The sequence below is a fragment of the Scyliorhinus torazame genome, chromosome 27, assembly GCF_047496885.1.
Source record: "Scyliorhinus torazame isolate Kashiwa2021f chromosome 27, sScyTor2.1, whole genome shotgun sequence".
In the NCBI taxonomy this organism is placed as follows: Eukaryota; Metazoa; Chordata; class Chondrichthyes; order Carcharhiniformes; family Scyliorhinidae; genus Scyliorhinus; species Scyliorhinus torazame.
In genome coordinates, this window is record NC_092733.1 from 4784278 (window position 1) to 4803653 (window position 19376).

At 51.3% G+C, this 19376-nt stretch overlaps 1 protein-coding gene across 3 annotated transcripts in view; it reads left to right on the forward strand.

The window, feature by feature from the left end:
- The window catches only part of LOC140403140 (intercellular adhesion molecule 1-like), a 185187-nt gene that overhangs the window by 95552 nt on the left and 70259 nt on the right, over nt 1-19376 (forward strand). Inside the window, exon 1 of one of the 3 annotated variants that reach the window (XM_072490806.1) lies at nt 3695-3833. The exons of 1 other annotated variant lie outside the window; for it this stretch is intronic. In XM_072490806.1, the coding sequence (XP_072346907.1) occupies nt 3767-3833 (67 nt within the window). In that variant the 5' untranslated portion in view covers nt 3695-3766. Of the gene's footprint in view, nt 1-3694; nt 3834-8609; nt 8835-19376 lie in introns of those variants that run through there. One more of the 3 variants, XM_072490805.1, reaches the window with a different exon arrangement.

Below are 19376 nucleotides of genomic sequence, written 5' to 3' on the forward strand. Positions count from 1 at the left end.
AACTGGAGGTGGACTCCTGTGATTCCTGCCCTCTGACACTGGATCCCTTTGGCGGCCGTTTCCTGGGGCGTCCTGGCCTAGATGGGCCAGGCTGCGGCCCGGGCAACTGGGATGGCGAGCTGCCAGCCTGTCCTGCCCGTTGCCCACCCGATGCACCTGGGACGGAAGGGGGGGGAGTCCGAGGTGTCGCGGTGTACCGGGACCTCCCCTACAGAGGGAGCCGGGACGGACCACACCACCTCCTCCTCCCTCGGGGTGCCCGATGGCCCCCAGGCCTCTACATGGGTGGGGGATGCGAATGGACTGGCCATCCGACGCGCCCCCGACATCTGGCGCTGCCAGTCCTGGAGGCCCGTGCTGGTATCGACAGGGGTCTGCAGGTTTGCAGCCATGGAGCCCAGGGGGTTGTCGAACCCTGTCTGCGACAGTGCGACGCCAGCTCGCACATGGCCACTGGCGCCGATGCCCTCAGCGATGGCCTGCTGAGACTGGACCATGGCCTGCAGAGACTGGGCCATGGCCTGCAGAGACTGGGCTATGGCCTGCTGAGACTGGGCCATGGCCTGCTGAGACTGGGCTATGGCGTTGAGCGCCTCTGCCATCTGGCGCTGGCACTGGCTCATGGCCTCCTGTGAGAGGGCAGCCATTTCCTGGGCCACAGACGCCGCCTGCACGGAAGGCCCCAGGCCTCGCAAACCGTTCCCCATGTCTGACACCGTCGCACCCATTGCCTCCACCGCGGACGCCACCCGTGCGGTGTCAGCCTGGGTGGCACGCATGACCGGGACCACTCCCAGCTCCTGGACGCGGGTGGACTCCTCCACCTGCGACCGCAGCCGCCGCAAGCCACCCGTCACCCTCTTCGCTCGTCTCCGTGTCGGTGGTTGCATCGGATCTATGTGTGGGTGTGGTAACTGCAGGAACCCGGGATCCATCTGGGCGGCAGATGTTCGCTTGGCCTGGGCTGCCCTCCGACCGCCCGGTCCCTCTGCTGCTCCTACCTCCACCTGCTGTACCGGGACGGCTGTGTTGTGCGCACCAGTGAGTGTACCAGACGCCTCATCACTAAAGTGCCCAACCGTGGTGAGTGTTTCTGCGATGGTGGAGGGTGTTGGTGACAGCAGTGGCGTTGTGTCGTGCTCTTCGTCCCACTCTGAGTCCATGGCACTTTGGGGTGGGGGTTCGTCTCCACCCATCCACTCTGAGTCACTGTCCGGTATTTCGTCTTCCCGGGTAGGGGTGTCCTGGGTAGTGCTGTCCCGGGTAGTGCTGTCCCGGGTAGGGGTGTCCTGGGTAGTGGTGTCCCGGGTAGGGGTGTCCTGGATAGTGGTGTCCTGGGTAGTGGTGTCCTGGCTCGGATGTGACGGGGGCCTGTGGCTGCCCCCCTCATCGCTGGGTGGTCGCTCCCGCACGTGACGGGGGTGTCGTCTCCCTGTTGCTCCAGGTCTCTCCGTCTCCCGTGGTCTCCGAGGGGCATCCTGCGGGCGTCGCATGCTGGAGGGTTCGGGTCTCTCCGTCTCCCGTGGTCTCCGAGGGGCATCCTGCGGGTGTCGCATGCTGGAGGGTGCGGGTCTCTCCGTCTCCCGTGGTCTCCGAGGGGCATCCTGCGGGCGGTCTGCATCTGCGGGGATGGGTGCCTGGACGTTTGGTCCTGCGATACACAATGAAGCATGCATGGTTAGACATCAGGCAGTGATCAGGTGATACGGGAGAGGGGGATATAGGGGAGGGGGGATATGGGGACGGGCTGTTGGTGGCTCACTTGCTCGTGGGGCCCCGACCTCTGCATCAGCAACCTCCCGGTCGTCAGGTCCGCCAGCCAGTTCCAGGGCCCTTTCCTCGTGTACGGTCAGTGGCCTCTCATCAGCGGGCCCTCCTCCAGTCCTCACATGCTCCCTATTGTTGTGTGCGCGCTTCTCCTGGGGGGGGGGGTGGTGGCAGGGGTAAAAGGCAACAGTGTTAGGCAGGTATATGAATGCACGCCATCGGTTGCGCGTGCATTGCAGAGGTTAAGGTTAGGGCTGGATTCACTTGGGGATATGGGGGAGGGGGGATATGGGGGAGGGGGGATATGGGGGATATGGGGGAGGGGGGATATGGGGGATATGGGGAGGGGGGATATGGGGGATATGGGGGAGGGGGGAATATGGGGGATATGTGGGAGGGGGGATATGGGGAGGGGGGATATGGGGAATATGGGGGAGGGGGGATATGGGGGATATGGGGGAGGGGGGATATGGGGGAGGGGGGATATGGGGGATATGGGGGAGGGGGGATATGGGGAGGGGGGATATGGGGGATATGGGGGATATGGGGAGGGGGGATATGTGGGAGGGGGGGATATGGGGGAGGGGGGATATGGGGGAGGTGGGATATGGGGGATATGGGGGAAGGGGGGAATATGGGGGATATGGGGGAGGGGGGATATGGGGGATATGGGGGGGGGTATGGGGGAGGGGGGATATGGGGGATATGGGGGAGGGGGGATATGGGGGATATGGGGGAGGGGGGATATGGGGGAGGGGGGATATGGGGGATATGGGTGATATGGGGGAGGGGGGGATATGGGGGAGGGGGGATATGGGGGAGGGGGGGATTTGGGGGAGAGGGGATATGGGGGATATGGGGAGGGGGTATATGGGGGATATGGGGGAGGGGGGGATATGGGGGAGGGGGGATATGGGGGATATGGGGGAGGGGGGATATGGGGGATATGGGGGAGGGGGGGATATGGGGGAGGGGGGATATGGGGGAGGGGGGATATGTGGGAGGGGGGATATGGGGGAGGGGGGGATATGGGGGAGGGGGGATATGGGGGATATGGGGGAGGGGGGGATATGGGGGAGGGGGGGATATGGGGGAGGGGGGGATTTGGGGGAGAGGGGATATGGGGATATGGGGGACGCTCACCCTGCCTGCTCTGACGAGGTCATTCACCTTCTTGTGGCACTGGGTGCCTGTCCGTGGTGTCAGGGCCACAGCGGTGACGGCCTCTGCCACCTCCCTCCACAGACGCCGGCTGTGGCGTGGGGCAACTCTGCGGCCGTGCCCGGGATACAGGGCGTCCCTCCTCTGCTCCACCGCATCCAGGAGCGCCTCCACATCGCGTGACTCGAACCTCGGGGCTGAGCGACGGCCAGCCATCAAGTCGGGTGTTGCGGTCGGCTGTTCCGGTCGGGTGGGGGGGAGCTGCGCGGCCTTATGAGCCGTCACGCCATGCAGCGCGTATGACGCTGCACGGCGTGAACCACTGCGCAAGCGCGGATCCCGTTACGTCGCTGCTAGCCCATTTCGGGCCGCAGACTATCGGCCCATTTTTATGACGTGACGCAAGTGGGATTTGCGCCGTTTTTTGCGCCGATCGGCGGAGTTTCCGCCGATAACGGAGAATTTCGCCCCTGATTCCCAACTACCAGGATCTTATAAAGTTGGGACACAGCATATTCCTGTCTGACCCCCACAGCCTCAATGTACGTTTTAAATTCCTTCCGGCAAAATGTTTTTTTTACGTTTTTCCTGTTATTGCTTAAATCACTATCTCCTCTTTCGTGAAATCGGAAAAAACCCTTCGAAACCCTTATCATGTATGTATCATGTGTGTTTAAATGAGTGGAAAGTACGATTGGAATTTCCCCACATTGAGTCTCCACATTAATGTCCCGGAAAGGTGCATTCCTTGATAATCATCTCTAACGGAAAAGTTGTTTCACTTTCACACTGGATCCTGGGGAAGGGTGAGGAACCACTCTCTCCAAACTCCCGAGTTATGGATTTTACACCGAATTCACCGGTCGGATATATTCCCATTTCCCTGCTAACTTTCTGTACAACAGGTAGGCTAAAATAAACAAAGTCAATTGCTGTTGATATTTTATTCAGAGTGACTCCAGTTCCATCTTTGCCTGATAGTTAATCTGGTGGATATTTTACAGTCTCCTATTGTAGCAAATATGACTTTGGGGATGTCTGGCTTCTTTCTAAAAACATTCAGCGATAAAGTTCTACAAAGGAGACCGGGGGCGGGGCTCAACGCCGTCTAAAAGCCTCACTTTGTGACTTTGACACTTCCTGTTGTGTGTAAAACACGCAGAGCAGAGGGCATTTCTCTGTAAGTTTCTAGTTAAAGACAAGCGATAGATTTGAAGGCAGCAATGTCGGTGCTGGGTCCATTGCAGTGGGGAAACTCGGGGCAGATCCCCTGAGTGGAGTTCCCACACCCATCCCCAACTCTGAGCAGCTCACTGACATCCGGCCGGACATTTGGTTCCCATCCCTTCTGTGCAATGGGATCATTATTCAGTGTCCAATTCTGCTGCGTCTTCCACAGCACCCCTGTCACTTTGTAACATTTTTCATGGCAGGCAAGTAAATAATATAAATGCAAGCCAAAAGAGAAAATGTTGGAAAATCTCAGCAGCATCTTGTCGGGAGAGAAAAGAGCTAACGTTTCCAGTCCGGGTAACCCTCACAGTTCGGATGCTGCCAGAGCTGCTGAGATTTTCCAACATTTTATCTTTTGGTTTCACATTCCAGGATCCGCAGTATTGCTTTTATCCAATATCAATGCAAGTATCTGTTGTTTCCAAGATGCTTAGGAAATCAGAAGCACAAAGGGACTTGGGAGTCCTTGTTCGCGATTCTCTTAAGGTTAATGTGCAGGTTCAGTCGGTAGTTAGGAAGGCAAATGCAATGTTAGCATTCATGTCGAGAGGGCTAGAAGACCAGGGATGTACATCGGAGGCTATGTGAGGCTCTGGTCAGACCACATTTGGAGTATTGTGAGCAGTTTTGGGCCCAGTATCTAAGGAAGGATGTGCTGGCCTTGGAAAGGATCCAGAGGAGGTTCACAAGAATGATCCGGGAATGAAGAACTTGTCGTATGAGGAACGGTTGAGGAATCTGGGTCTGTACTCGCTGGAGTTTAGAAGGATGAGGGAGGATCTTATTGAAACTTACAGGATACTGCGAGGCCTGGATAGAGTGGACGTGGAGAGGATGTTTCCACTTGTAGGAAAAACTAGAAGCAGAGGCACCATCTCAGACTAAAGAGACAATCCTTTAAAACAGAGATGGGGAGGAATTTCTTCATCCAGAGGGTGGTGAATCTGTGGAACTCTTTGCCGCAGAAGGCTGTGGAGGCCAAATCACTGAGTGTCTCTAAGACAGAGATAGATAGGTTCTTGATTAATAAGGGGATCGGGGGTTATGGGGAGAAGGCAGGAGAATGGGAATGAGAAAATATCAGCCGTGATTGAATGGCGGAGCAGACTCGATGGGCCGAGTGGCCTAATTCTGTTCCTATGTCTTATGGTATTATGGTTTCCAAACTGAGATACATCATTCTTCAAAGTATACAGACATCATCATTTCCCTAGCCTCAGGTCTACACTGCAGGGCAGATGTTGATTTATGGTCCTCCCAATTTTGAGGATGTTGACATAGAATCATGGAATCCATCAGTGCAGAAGGAGGGCATTCAGCACAAAGGAACTTGGGAATCCTTGTTGATGAAACCCAGAAAGTACAGGTGCAGAAGGTAATCGGGGAGGCTAATGGAATGCTGGCTTTTATTTCAAATCGGCTGGAGTACAGCTGCAACTGTACAGGGTACCAGTGAGACCACATTTAGAAAAGTGAACACCGTTTTGGTCCCCTATTTATTAGATATATTATCATTGGAGACAGTACAGGTTTACTCGGACGATCCCAGGTATGGAGAGACTGCCACATGAAGAAAGATTAAACGGGTTTGGTCTGTGCTCCTTAGAGTTCAGAAGAGCGAGAGGTGATCTGATTGAAACATAAGATTCTTAGGGGTTCAGACAGGGTAAATGTTGGGAGGATATTTCCACTCATGGGAGAGTGTAGGGCCAGAGGACATAGTCGCAGACTAAGGGAGTTATCATTTGAGACAGATTTGGGGAAGAATTTCCTCTCGGAGTGGTGAACTGCTGGAATTCTTACTCCAGGAAGCGGTGGAGGCCAAGACCTTGAACATTTTCAAGGCTGAGATAGACAGGTTTTTAAATCAGTGGGGGGAATGGAGGGTTACGGAGAGAAGGCAGCAAAGTGGACTTGGGAAGTGTTAGATATGCCATGATATTATTAAATGGCAGAGCAGAATCGATGGGCTGAATGGCCTCCTCCTGATCCGATTTCTTACGGAATGAGCAAGGCACCTAATGCCACTCCCCTGCCTTCTTCCCATAACCCTGCACATTCTTCCTTTTCAGATCACAGTCTAACTCCCTTTTGACTGCCTCCATTGATCCTTCTGCCATCTCACTCTCAGGCAGAGCAGTTACTTCCTTCGCCCTCTTGTTCTTCATCCTTTCATGAGTAGAAACAGTTTCTCCCTAATTACTCTATCCAGACACCTCATGATTTTGAATACTGTCATATCCCACACGGGACTTACAGTGTGGCAATGATTATCTTTCTCGCGGGGTACGTGCTTCCCCGCTGAGGGGCAGGAGAACTCCATTCAGCTTTGTGTATAAAAGGTCAGTCAGTAAGGCACCGACCGTGTGTCAGTAAGGCACGACCAGAATTCTCTGTCCCGGAGGGTGGTGAATCTCTGGATTTCTCTATCCCGGAAGGTGGGGAATCTCTGGAAATCTCTGCCCCGGAGGGTGGGGAATCTCTGGAAATCTCTGCCCCGGAGGGTGGGGAATCTCTGGAAATCTCTGCCCCGGAGTGTGGGGAATCTCTGCCACAGAGGGTGGGTAATCTCTGGAATTCTCTGTCCCGGAGGGTGGGGAATCGCTGGAATTCTCTGTCCCAGAGGGTGGGGAATCTCTGGAATTCTCCGCCCCGGAGGATGGGGAATCTCTGGAATTCTCTGTCCCGGAGGGAGGGTAATCTCTGGAATTCTCTATCCAGGAGGATGGGGAATCTCTGGAATTCTCGGCCCCAAGAGGGTGGGGAATCTCTGGAATTCTCTCTCCCAGAGGAAGAGGAATCTCTGGAATTCTCTGGCCCGGAGGGTGGGGAATCTCTGAAATTCTCTGCCCCGGAGGGTGGGGAATCACAGAAACTCTCTGTCCCGGAGGGAGGGGAATCTCTGGAATTCTCTGTCCCGGAGGGTAGGGAACCTTGGGAATTCTCTCTCCTGGAGGGTGGGGAATCTCTGGAAATCTCTGCCCCGGAGGGTGGGGAAACTCTGGAATTCTCTGTCCCGGAGGATGGGAAATCTCTGGAATTCTCTGTCCCAGAGGGTGGGGAATCTCTGGAATTCTCTGTCCCGGAGGGTGGGGAATCACGGGGAATCACTGGAAATCTCTGCCCCGGAGGTTCGGGAATCTCTGGAATTCTCTGTCCAGGAGGATGGTGAATCTCTGGAATTCTCTATTTGGAGGGTGGGGAATCTCTGGAATTCTCCGTCCCGGAGGATGGGAAATCTCTGGAATTCTCTGCCCAGAGGGAGGTGAATCTCTGAAATTCTCTGTCCCTGAGGGTTGGGAATCTCTGGAATTCTCTGCCCCGGAGGGTGGGGAAACTCTGGAATTCTCTGTCCCGGAGGATGGGAAATCTCTGGAATTCGCTGTCCCAGAGGGTGGGGAATCTCTGGAATTCTCTGTCCCGGAGGGTGGGGAATCACGGGGAATCACTGGAAATCTCTGCCCCGGAGGTTCGGGAATCTCTGGAATTCTCTGTCCAGGAGGATGGTGAATCTCTGGAATTCTCTATTTGGAGCGTGGGGAATCTCTGGAATTCTCCGTCCTGGAGGATGGGAAATCTCTGGAATTCTCTGTCCGGAGGGAGGTGAATCTCTGAAATTCTCTGTCCCTGAGGGGGGTGAATCTCTGGAATTCTCTGTCCCAGAGGGTGGGGATCTCTGGAATTCTCCGTCCCGGAGGGTGGGGAATCTCTGAAATTCTCTGTTCCAGAGGGTGGGGAAACTCTGGAATTCTCTGCCCCGGAGGGAAGTGAATTCTGGAATTCTCTGTCCCAGAGGGTGGGGATCTCTGGAATTCTCTGTCCCGGAGGATGGGGATTCTATGGAAATCTCTGTCCCGGAGGGTGGGGAATCTCTGGAATTCTCTTTCCCGGAGGGTGGGGATTCTATGGAATTCTCTGTCCCGGAGAGTGGGGAATCTCTGGAATTCTGTGTCCAGGAGGGTAGCGGAAGCTGGATCATTAGAAATATTTAAAGTGATGGTGGATAAATATTCCATAGCTCGCGGCTCCGGGGTAATGGTGCAGAAACGGAGTTTAGGCCGGAATAGATCAGCTAAGATCGGGTTGAAGGGCCTGGTGGGCGATCCCTGCTTCTATTTCTTGTGTTTTGTGTGTGTGTGAACTTCCACAAGTCTCCCCATTTATGTGTTCCAACTCCTTAGCAGGATGAATGGTTTAAAAGCCTCTCTCAGATCCTGAAGTCCCGAAGAGGCAGGAGTCTGAATCCCAACTACCAGGATCTTATAAAGTTGGGACACAGCATATTCCTGTCTGACCCCCACAGCCTCAATGTACGTTTTAAATTCCTTCCGGCAAAATGTTTTTTTTACGTTTTTCCTGTTATTGCTTAAATCACTATCTCCTCTTTCGTGAAATCGGAAAAAACCCTTCGAAACCCTTATCATGTATGTATCATGTGTGTTTAAATGAGTGGAAAGTACGATTGGAATTTCCCCACATTGAGTCTCCACATTAATGTCCCGGAAAGGTGCATTCCTTGATAATCATCTCTAACGGAAAAGTTGTTTCACTTTCACACTGGATCCTGGGGAAGGGTGAGGAACCACTCTCTCCAAACTCCCGAGTTATGGATTTTACACCGAATTCACCGGTCGGATATATTCCCATTTCCCTGCTAACTTTCTGTATAACAGGTAGGCTAAAATAAACAAAGTCAATTGCTGTTGATATTTTATTCAGAGTGACTCCAGTTCCATCTTTGCCTGATAGTTAATCTGGTGGATATTTTACACTCTCCTATTGAGGGGCGGGAGAACTCCATTCAGCTTTGTGTATAAAAGGTCAGTCAGTAAGGCACCGACCGTGGAGAGATCCTGTAGGGATCGACCAGGAGTTTTATACAACGTAACTGTAAATAAACCAAAATTCTTCATTCTTACTCCCCATTTTCTTACTAAAAATACCTCTATCAGATCTCTCAGCCTTCTCTTCTCCAAGGAAAACAGTTCCAATTCTGCAATCAATCTTCAGAAAAGAACTTCCTTTCCCCCGGAACCTTCTTGTGAATCTTTTCTGCACTCTCGCCAATATCTTCACATCTTTCTTAAAGTGCGGCGCCCAGAACTGGGCTCAATATTCAAACTTGTCTTGTACAAGTTCAACATAACCTCCTTGCTCTTGTAGTCTGTACCCCTATGAATAAAAACAAATTCTTTAGGTCTACTTTATTAACTCCGCGCTCAACCTGCCACTTTCAATGAAATATGCACAGATACACCCAGGTCATATGAACAGATGAAATCGAAACAGAAGTCTGCCATTCTGTCCCTCAAGCCTGCTCCATCATTCAACAAGATCAGAGTTTTTCTGTTTGCGTTTCGAGTTCCACATTCCCATCTACCCCCAGTAACATTCGATGCCCTTGCTTACCAAGAGTCTATGCAGCCTCTGTCTTAACAATGTTGTATGATGAAAGTACAAAGAAGGAGCAGGAGTAGGCACAATCCCTCATCTCCCCTGTGGCTCCCTTGAGCTCGGATGGAAGCTCAGAACTAGAACAAACAGAGTTGTTATCTCTGGGTTGTTGCCCGTGCCACGTGATAGTGAGATGAGGAATAGGGAGAGAGAGCATTTAAACACGTGGCTACAGGGATGGTGCAGGCGGGAGGGATTCAGATTTTTGGATAACTGGGGCTCTTTCTGGGGAAGGTGGGACCTCTACAGACAGGATGGTCTACATCTGAACCTGAGGGGCACAAATATCCTGGGGGGGAGATTTGTTAGTGCTCTTTGGGGGGGTTTAAACTAATGCAGCAGGGGCATGGGAACCTGGATTGTAGTTTTAGGGTAAGGGAGAATGAGAGTATAGAGGTCAGGAGCACAGATTTGACGTCGCAGGAGGGGGCCAGCGTTCAGGTAGGTGGTTTGAAGTGTGTCTACTTCAATGCCAGGAGTATACGAAACAAGGTAGGGGAACTGGCAGCGTGGGTTGGTACCTGGGACTTCGATGTTGTGGCCATTTCGGAGACATGGATAGAGCAGGGACAGGAATGGATGTTGCAGGTTCCGGGGTTTAGGTGTTTTAGTAAGCTCAGAGAAGGAGGCAAAAGAGGGGGAGGTGTGGCGCTGCTAGTCAAGAGCAGTATTCCGGTGGCGGAGAGGATGCTAGATGGGGACTCTTCTTCCGAGGTAGTATGGGCTGAAGTTAGAAACAGGAAAGGAGAGGTCACCCTGTTGGGAGTTTTTTATAGGCCTCCTAATAGTTCTAGGGATGTAGAGGAAAGGATGGCGAAGATGATTCTGGATATGAGCGAAAGTAACAGGGTAGTTATTATGGGAGACTTTAACTTTCCAAATATTGACTGGAAAAGATGTAGTTCGAGTACAATAGATGGGTCATTTTTTGTTCAGTGTGTGCAGGAGGGTTTCCTGAAACAATATGTTGACAGGCCAACAAGAGGCGAGGCCACGTTGGATTTGGTTTTGGGTAATGAACCAGGCCAGGTGTTGGATTTGGAGGTAGGAGAGCACTTTGGGGACAGTGACCACAATTCGGTGACGTTTACGTTAATGATGGAAAGGGATAAGTATACACCGCAGGGCAAGAGTTATAGCTGGGGGAAGGGCAATTATGATGCCATTAGACGTGACTTGGGGGGGATAAGGTGGAGAAGTAGGCTGCAAGTGTTGGGCACACTGGATAAGTGGGGCTTGTTCAAGTATCAGCTACTGCGTGTTCTTGATAAGTATGTACCGGTCAGACAGGGAGGAAGGCGTCGAGCGAGGGAACCGTGGTTTACCAAGGAAGTGGAATCTCTTGTTAAGAGGAAGAAGGAGGCCTATGTGAAGATGAAGTGTGAAGTTTCGGTTGGGGCGATGGATAGTTATAAGGTAGCGAGGAAGGATCTAAAGAGAGAGATAAGACGAGCAAGGAGGGGACATGAGAAGTATTTGGCAGGAAGGATCAAGGAAAACCCAAAAGCTTTCTATAGGTATGTCAGGAATAAGCGAATGACTAGGGAAAGAGTAGGACCAGTCAAGGACAGGGATGGGAAATTGTGTGTGGAGTCTGAAGAGATAGGCGAGATACTAAATGAATATTTTTCGTCAGTATTCACTCAGGAAAAAGATAATGTTGTGGAGGAGAATGCTGAGCCCCAGGCTAATAGAATAGATGGCATTGAGGTACGTAGGGAAGAGGTGTTGGCAATTCTGGACAGGCTGAAAATAGATAAGTCCCCGGGACCTGATGGGATTTATCCTAGGATTCTCTGGGAGGCCAGGGAAGAGATTGCTGGACCTTTGGCTTTGATTTTTATGTCATCATTGGCTACAGGAATAGTGCCAGAGGACTGGAGGACAGCAAATGTGGTCCCTTTGTTCAAAAAGGGGAGCAGAGACAACCCCGGCAACTATAGACCGGTGAGCCTCACGTCTGTAGTGGGTAAAGTCTTGGAGGGGATTATAAGAGACAAGATTTATAATCATCTAGATAGGAATAATATGATCAGGGATAGTCAGCATGGCTTTGTGAAGGGTAGGTCATGCCTCACAAACCTTATTGAGTTCTTTGAGAAGGTGACTGAACAGGTAGACGAGGGTAGAGCAGTTGATGTGGTGTATATGGATTTCAGCAAAGCGTTTGATAAGGTTCCCCACGGTAGGCTATTGCAAAAAATACGGAGGCTGGGGATTGAGGGTGATTTAGAGATGTGGATCAGAAATTGGCTAGCTGAAAGAAGACAGAGGGTGGTGGTTGATGGGAAATGTTCAGAATGGAGTACAGTCACAAGGATCTGTTCTGGGGCCGTTGCTGTTTGTCATTTTTATCAATGACCTAGAGGAAGGCGCAGAAGGGTGGGTGAGTAAATTTGCAGACGATACTAAAGTCGGTGGTGTTGTCGATAGTGTGGAAGGATGTAGCAGGTTACAGAGGGATATAGATAAGCTGCAGAGCTGGGCTGAGAGGTGGCAAATGGAGTTTAATGTAGAGAAGTGTGAGGTGATTCACTTTGGAAGGAATAACAGGAATGCGGAATATTTGGCTAATGGTAAAGTTCTTGAAAGTGTGGATGAGCAGAGGGATCTAGGTGTCCATGTACATAGATCCCTGAAAGTTGCCACCCAGGTTGATAGGGTTGTGAAGAAGGCCTATGGAGTGTTGGCCTTTATTGGTAGAGGGATTGAGTTCCGGTGTCGGGAGGTCATGTTGCAGCTGTACAGAACTCTGGTACGGCCGCATTTGGAGTATTGCGTACAGTTCTGGTCACCGCATTATAGGAAGGACGTGGAGGCTTTGGAGCGGGTGCAGAGGAGATTTACCAGGATGTTGCCTGGTATGGAGGGAAAATCTTATGAGGAAAGGCTGATGGACTTGAGGTTGTTTTCGTTGGAGAGAAGAAGGTTAAGAGGAGACTTAATAGAGGCATACAAAATGATCAGGGGGTTAGATAGGGTGGACAGTGAGAGCCTTCTCCCGCGGATGGATATGGCTGGCACGAGGGGACATAGCCTTAAACTGAGGGGTAATAGATATAGGACAGAGGTCAGGGGTAGGTTCTTTACGCAAAGAGTAGTGAGGCCGTGGAATGCCCTACCTGCTACAGTAGTGAACTCGCCAACATTGAGGGCATTTAAAAGTTTATTGGATAAACATATGGATGATAATGGCATAGTGTAGGTTAGATGGCTTTTGTTTCGGTGCAACATCGTGGGCCGAAGGGCCTGTACTGCGCTGTATTGTTCTATGTTCTATGTTCTATGTTCCTCTCCCCATCAAATCACCAACTCACCAAACACACATGCCAGGTATCCTGAAGGTCTGACCCGGCACGCTTCCCGTTTACTCGATCACCATCTCTTTGCAGGGCAAGCTGCCTCACAATAAAGAAGTGTGGTTATTTGAGACCACAAAGGAGTCTAATGCATTGTTTAAAGCAAGGAACTTCTTTATATAATTAAATATGAAAGTTTAGCAATAACAGTAAGTCAGCAGAACAGGAGGGACAATAAATAATAACTATAAAAACAGGAGTTCTAGTAAAACAGTTCATGGTTAAATGTCACCCTCTTACCGACCAAATAAGCCTGCCCAAAGCTCACACATGCTCAGAACCCACAATCAGTAAAACCATTACATAAGAGAAAGAAAACAACGCACTATAACACATCTCCTCCCCCTCTTAAATTTAAATCCCCCATCAGGACAGAAATATAAAGTAATGGCTTCACTATTCAAAAATCTGTCACGAGCTTTGTGGTTTTGTTGTGACCTGTGCGATACCATTGATGATCTAGAATCGTAGGTGAAGAGGTAGGTTGTGAATCTGTACCTGAACATTCCTGTCCCACTCCTCCAGCAGAGTCAACTGGCAAACCTGGAAACACGGGAACCACACCCTGGTGAACGCCCGCAGCACCATTACCTTCTGCCATGTTATCTGTAATGGGTGCTGACTCTGAAACATCTTCTCACTCGGAGTCTTAACGTAAACAAATACAGCCTCGGTATCTGTGAAAATCTCTTTTGTTAGATCATGATGAACCTCAGGCCTTGTCCGATGAGGAGGATCAGGAGGAGGGCGAAGATGGGCAGGACATTGAGCCCAGGCAGGCAAAGGAGGCCGCACGATGGCTGTGCCATGGCCGACGCGCACGGAACGCTCTGATCGCCTCCAGGTTCACCGACTGGGGAGGGAACTGGCTAGAGGCACTGATACCGCATCACACCCTGTCAGGAGTAAAATGGACTAACAGATTATCCGTGCAACAGCACTTTAACACCTTTGAAAGCCAGCTCCCACTTTCATTTAGTTTATTTCTACAGAAGGAGGTGCAGTGGAGCCAACATTGTTGACATGTCAGGCATGAATTTTCCATAACATTTCGCAAAGCCTGAAACTGACCTGTGCGCTGTCACATTCCTGGGCTCCAGGGCTTCCTTAATCGCTCAAAATTTCCCTTCCACAGAGGATAAGCCTTGTACAGTGATTTTGTGGCCTAGACACTCTACGCTTTGTGCCTGGAAAATGCACTTGCTCCGCTTCAGACACAGTCCCTCCTCAGAACAGCTTTTTAAAACCCAGAAAACTCGGCCCCTTCCCTTTGCCCTTGCTTCTTGGCTGTTGTACACAATATGGGTTCCCAACACCCCGAACAAAGGACTTTCCTGTAACTATGATGTAATCCGAGTAGACTGACACCTGAAGAATGCCTTGGAACAGGTTGTCCATCGCCTTCTGAAAGATCATTGGACTGGAGGATATGCCAAAATCAAAATGATTGTATCTTGAACAATCCTTTATGTGTGTTGATGGTCACGTGCTGCTTTGAATCTTCCTGTAGAAGAGTTGTTGATAGGCCTGGCTCGTGTCTAGTCTGGAAACAGTTTTGCCTCCTGCACGAGTTTAAAAAAATCTTCCACCCGAGGTAATGGATGATGCGCAATCAATTGTACAAAGACGCAGATTGGGTACAACTGTGGCTTTATTACAGTCAGATGTGTGGCCTCCTGCTGCAGCCGGTGAAATGGCAGGGCACTGGAGGTCATGCATATTTATACAGTTCTTATTGGGCGGAGCCAGCCGGCAGGGGCTACCGGCGAACCTGTAGTGCAGGTCCTACCTTACATCCCCTAATACAGTGGTTCACCACAATGGATAAGCATTAACCTGCTTAATGGTGAGCTTGTAGTGACCACATATGAGCATTGTACCATCATGTTTAAGGACAGGAATGATTGGAGCTGCCCATCGAGGACACTGAATGGGCTCAATGATTCCAAGCCTTTTCAGCTGTTCCAACTCCTCCTCCACTTTCCTTCTCATGGCATAGGGCACTGTCCTGAGATTGAAAAGTGAGGATCATGGCACAATTTCACAGCAGTGCCGCACAATGTACCCAGTTCCTCCTTGAACATGGCCGGGTACGTCGTAACGTCCTCGGTCACCCTCGTCTGCTTGATGTCTTCCCAGATCTATGGGATTTTGCTGAACCAGTCACGCCCGAGCAAACCCAGCCCCTTCCCTTTGACCACAAGGAGGCGTGCCCTTGCTTCTTGACTGTTGTACGGGCAGCACGGTAGCATAGTGGTTAGCACAATTGCTTCACAGCGCCAGGGTCCCAGGTTCGATTCCCCGCTGGGTCACTGTCTGTGCGGAGTCTGCACATCCTCCCCGTGTCTGCGTGGGTTTCCTCCGGGTGCTCCGGTTTCCTCCCACAGTCCAAAGGTGTGCAGGTTAGGTGGATTGGCCATGATAAATTGCCCTTAGTGTCCAAAATTGCCCTTCGTGTTGGGTGGGGTTACTGGGTTATGGGGATAGGGTGGAGGTGTGGGCTTGGGTGGGGTGTTCTTTCCAAGAGCCGGTGCAGCCTCAATGGGCCGAATGGCCTCCTTCTGCACTGTGAATTCTATGAAATGGATTTCCAACTCCCCGAACAAAGGTGTGGACTCTCCGGTGTGCGTCCTAAGTTTGATTTATGCCAGAGTAAGGACTGATGCTCGGTTAGAGTCCCACATTGATTGTAGGTCTCTTCACTAATTATGGGTGCAGAGGTTCCTGTGTCCACCTCCACCTTGATTTGCTTCCCATCCACCACCACTGTAGTAGAAATAGACTTTGTTCACAGCTGATTAACATTAAACTTGTTGTGACACTGCTCCTCTGCCTGCTCCGACCTTTCTATGTGGTGTGTAGCTGCTTCAGGTTTGCTGGAATTTAAATGTTCTTGCTCAGCCTTCGTCTTGCCTTTTGGACCCCTGCTTTCCTTCGCTAAATCAGTGAGAAAGAAACTTGCACAGATTCGAATAGTGTGGCTCTCCACACCTAAAACACTCACTGCTTTCATCTTTCTGCTTGCAGCTTCTTCTGAACTTGGGCAGCACCTGGACACTAGCATTACAGAATCACTGAATCACAGAATAATACATAGTACATACAGTGCAGAAGGAGGCCATTCGGCCCATCGAGTCTGCACCAACCCATGAAAAACACCTGACCTGTCTACCTAATCCCATTTGCCAGCTCTTGGCCCATAGCCTTGAATGTTATGACATGCCAAGTTTTCATCCAGCTGACATGTGTCAGACCCGCTGGAGAATATAATAATCATCTTTTACTGTCACAAGTATGAAGTGAGCCACATTCCAGCACCTGTTCGGGGAGGCTGGTACAGGAATTGAACCCGTGCTGCTGGCCTTGTTCTGCATCACAGACCAGCTGTCTAGCCCACTGAGCTAAATTATGAGTCTACTAGAGAGGTTTGGGTTTTTTCGGGTTATAAGGTGAACATGGGGAAAAGCGAGGTGTTTCCGGTGAGTGAGTCGGGTGGGGGAGCTAATTTAGGGGGGTTACCATTTAGGGTAGCCAGGGATAAGTTTAGGTATCTGGGGATCCAGGTGACGGGGGAGTGGGCGATATTGCACAAGTAGAATTGACCAAAGTTGGTGGAGGAGATAAAGGAGGACTTTGGAGGTGGGATACACTGCACCTGACACTGGCGTAGAAGATCCAAGTGGTGAAAATGAATGTCTTGCCAAGGTTTCGATTTATATTCCAGGCGCTCCCGATTTTTATTTCGTAAATTGGTCAGTCAGTTTAGAGTCTGTTTGGGCAGGGAATATGCCAAGGGTGAAGAGGGCCCTGCTGCAGGGGAAGAGGCAGAAAGTGGGGCTGGTGTTACCAAACCTACTGCACTACTATTGGGCAGCGAATGTGGAGAAAGTGAGGCGGTGGTGGGAAGGAGAGGGGTGAGAATGGGTTAGGCTGGAGGAAGGTCCCTGTAGGGGGTCTAGCCTGAGTGCCATGGTGACGGCAGTGCTACATGCTGGCACCGGGGAGAGATACTGAGAGCCCGTCCACAGTAAAGGTGTGGAACCAGCTCAGGAGACATTTCAGGATGATGGGGATGGCTGCGCTGACACCATTCTGTGAGAACCACGTGTTTAAGCCGGGGAGACGGTGGTATGTACAGGAGATGGGGCTGCTGAGGGTGAGGGATTTGTTTCTGAAAGAGAGGTTAGCAAGTCTGGAGAAGCTACCGGAGTGGGTAGAGCTCCCGAGGGGAAGTGAATTTAGGTATTTACAAGTGCACCTGATGGCCTACAACAGGCGGAGGCAGGTTCGTCCCAGGATCTGCCTTTCAGGGAACTGCTGGAGGCTGGAACACTGCTGAGCCCCAGTCAGGTGACTAGGCCCTCAGCTGCTGGAGCAACAGTGGCAACATCAGGAAAAAAGGAAGAGATGTCAGCTTCCCTGCTTGGATTGCAGGACCAACTGGAGAAGATCTATTGCCTTCTGTCCAAGGTGATCTCCAAGGCAACCAGGCCAACACTGAGGGTGGCGGATGCGGGATGTTCGCTCCATGATGGGGGACTTCCACTGCATGGCACAAGACATAAACTCTATGGTTCAGGTCATCAACTCCATGGTGCAGGCACTTGTGGTATCCACGATGGCCAGGATCAGAGGACAGCGGGGCTTCTGGATCTCATTCCAGCTGCTCCCTATCCCAGGGCCCCCCGAGCACCCATTGGGAAGCGAATAGCCCACCCAGGAGTCGCTGGGGGCATCCAGTCTATCTGACTCACCTCTTGATGTGACTGACACTAAGCAGGCTGAAGCTCCCCAGAGTTCAACTTTCCAGAGGACGCCCGCCAAGGTCATCACAGACAAAGAGCATGGCAGACAGCAGTCCACTTGTACCTCAGCTGTGGATCCTGCGGAAACATCAAGACGTAGCGTCAAGGTTAGGAAGGTAAAGGAACTATCATTGCACAGTGTGGATACGGGTGTTGTTCTCCACTTGTACATAACAAGCACTCATGTTAGTATGTGAACATCTCTGTAATTTATTACACATAGGTTCTTACATCCTCTTATTGCCTCCCTGCTATCATTCCATTGCTCCATAACCTAAAGCATACACAACGGCGTCCATCCAACACATAAATACTGGATGCTGCCTCCATCTCCTGGCTGCAAAGATGTCAGCTCAGGCTGAACTTCCCTCACATGAACAGGAACCCAAGTGGATTTACTGTGAGAGCCGTTCCTCTGGCACAAGTCACACAGATCCTCGAGGCACCCCTAAGGAGGAACCTACATCAGGAAAGATGATTCTGTCTGCCTGTCATTGCCCTGATATTACTCGGGTCACTGGGAGTTGTCGAGCTGCCTTCAGCTAGACATAGAGTCTGATATTCACAGTCACTCTGTGAGGTGAGGACCAATGTTCTGCCCTCACAGTAAGTCATTATGATCCTCCTGCATCATGTGCACCATGGGCAACCACACCCTGCCCATAGAACATAGAACATAGAACATAGAACAATACAGCGCAGTACAGGCCCTTCGGCCCACGATGTTGCACCGAAACAAAAGCCATCTAACCTACACTATGCCATTATCATCCATATGTTTATCCAATAAACTTTTAAATGCCCTCAATGTTGGCGAGTTCACTACATGACAGGAGCAATATCATGGTTGGCGTCACATTGCCGCCACTCACTCAGGAACGGCTATCTCCCGTGATCCAACTTTAGTGTCCATCCTAGTCCTGGTCATCCTTGAAGCAGGAGGCTACCAAGGCATCCTGAATTCTCCTCCCAATTCGGGCCCTAGCTCATTAGAGGAGATATGCCGCTCATCCATCTGCTCCTCTGCCAGCTCCGCGCCCCACAGCATCATCATATTGCGGAGTGCGCAGCGCACAACTATAATATGCACCACCCCCTGGGGGCAATATTGGCGGCTCCACCTGACCGGTGCAGGCATCAGGACCACATCTTCAAGATGCCAATTGTCTGCTCTACCAAAGCGCGGGTCGCAGCATGAGTCACGGCGTCTCTGCTCCACTCTGTGACCTCAGCACAGATGTCAACGTCCGGCACAGATGTCAACGTCCAGGCCGTGAGTGAGTACCATTGAACCGTAGGATTACTACAGTGCAGAAGGAGGCCATTTGGCCCATCAAGTCTTCACCGACCCTCAAAGAGCACCCGACCTAGGCCCACACCCCTGCCAGATCCCCATAACCCCACCTAGCCCGCACACCCCTGGACACTAAGGGGCAATTTATCATGGCCAATCCACCTAACCTGCAGTTCTTTGGACTGTGGGAGGAAACCGGAGCACCCGGAGGAAACCCACGCAGACACGGGGAGAACGTGCAGACTCCACACAGACAGTGACGCCAGGCCGGGAATCGAACCTGGGACCCTGGCGCTGTGAGGC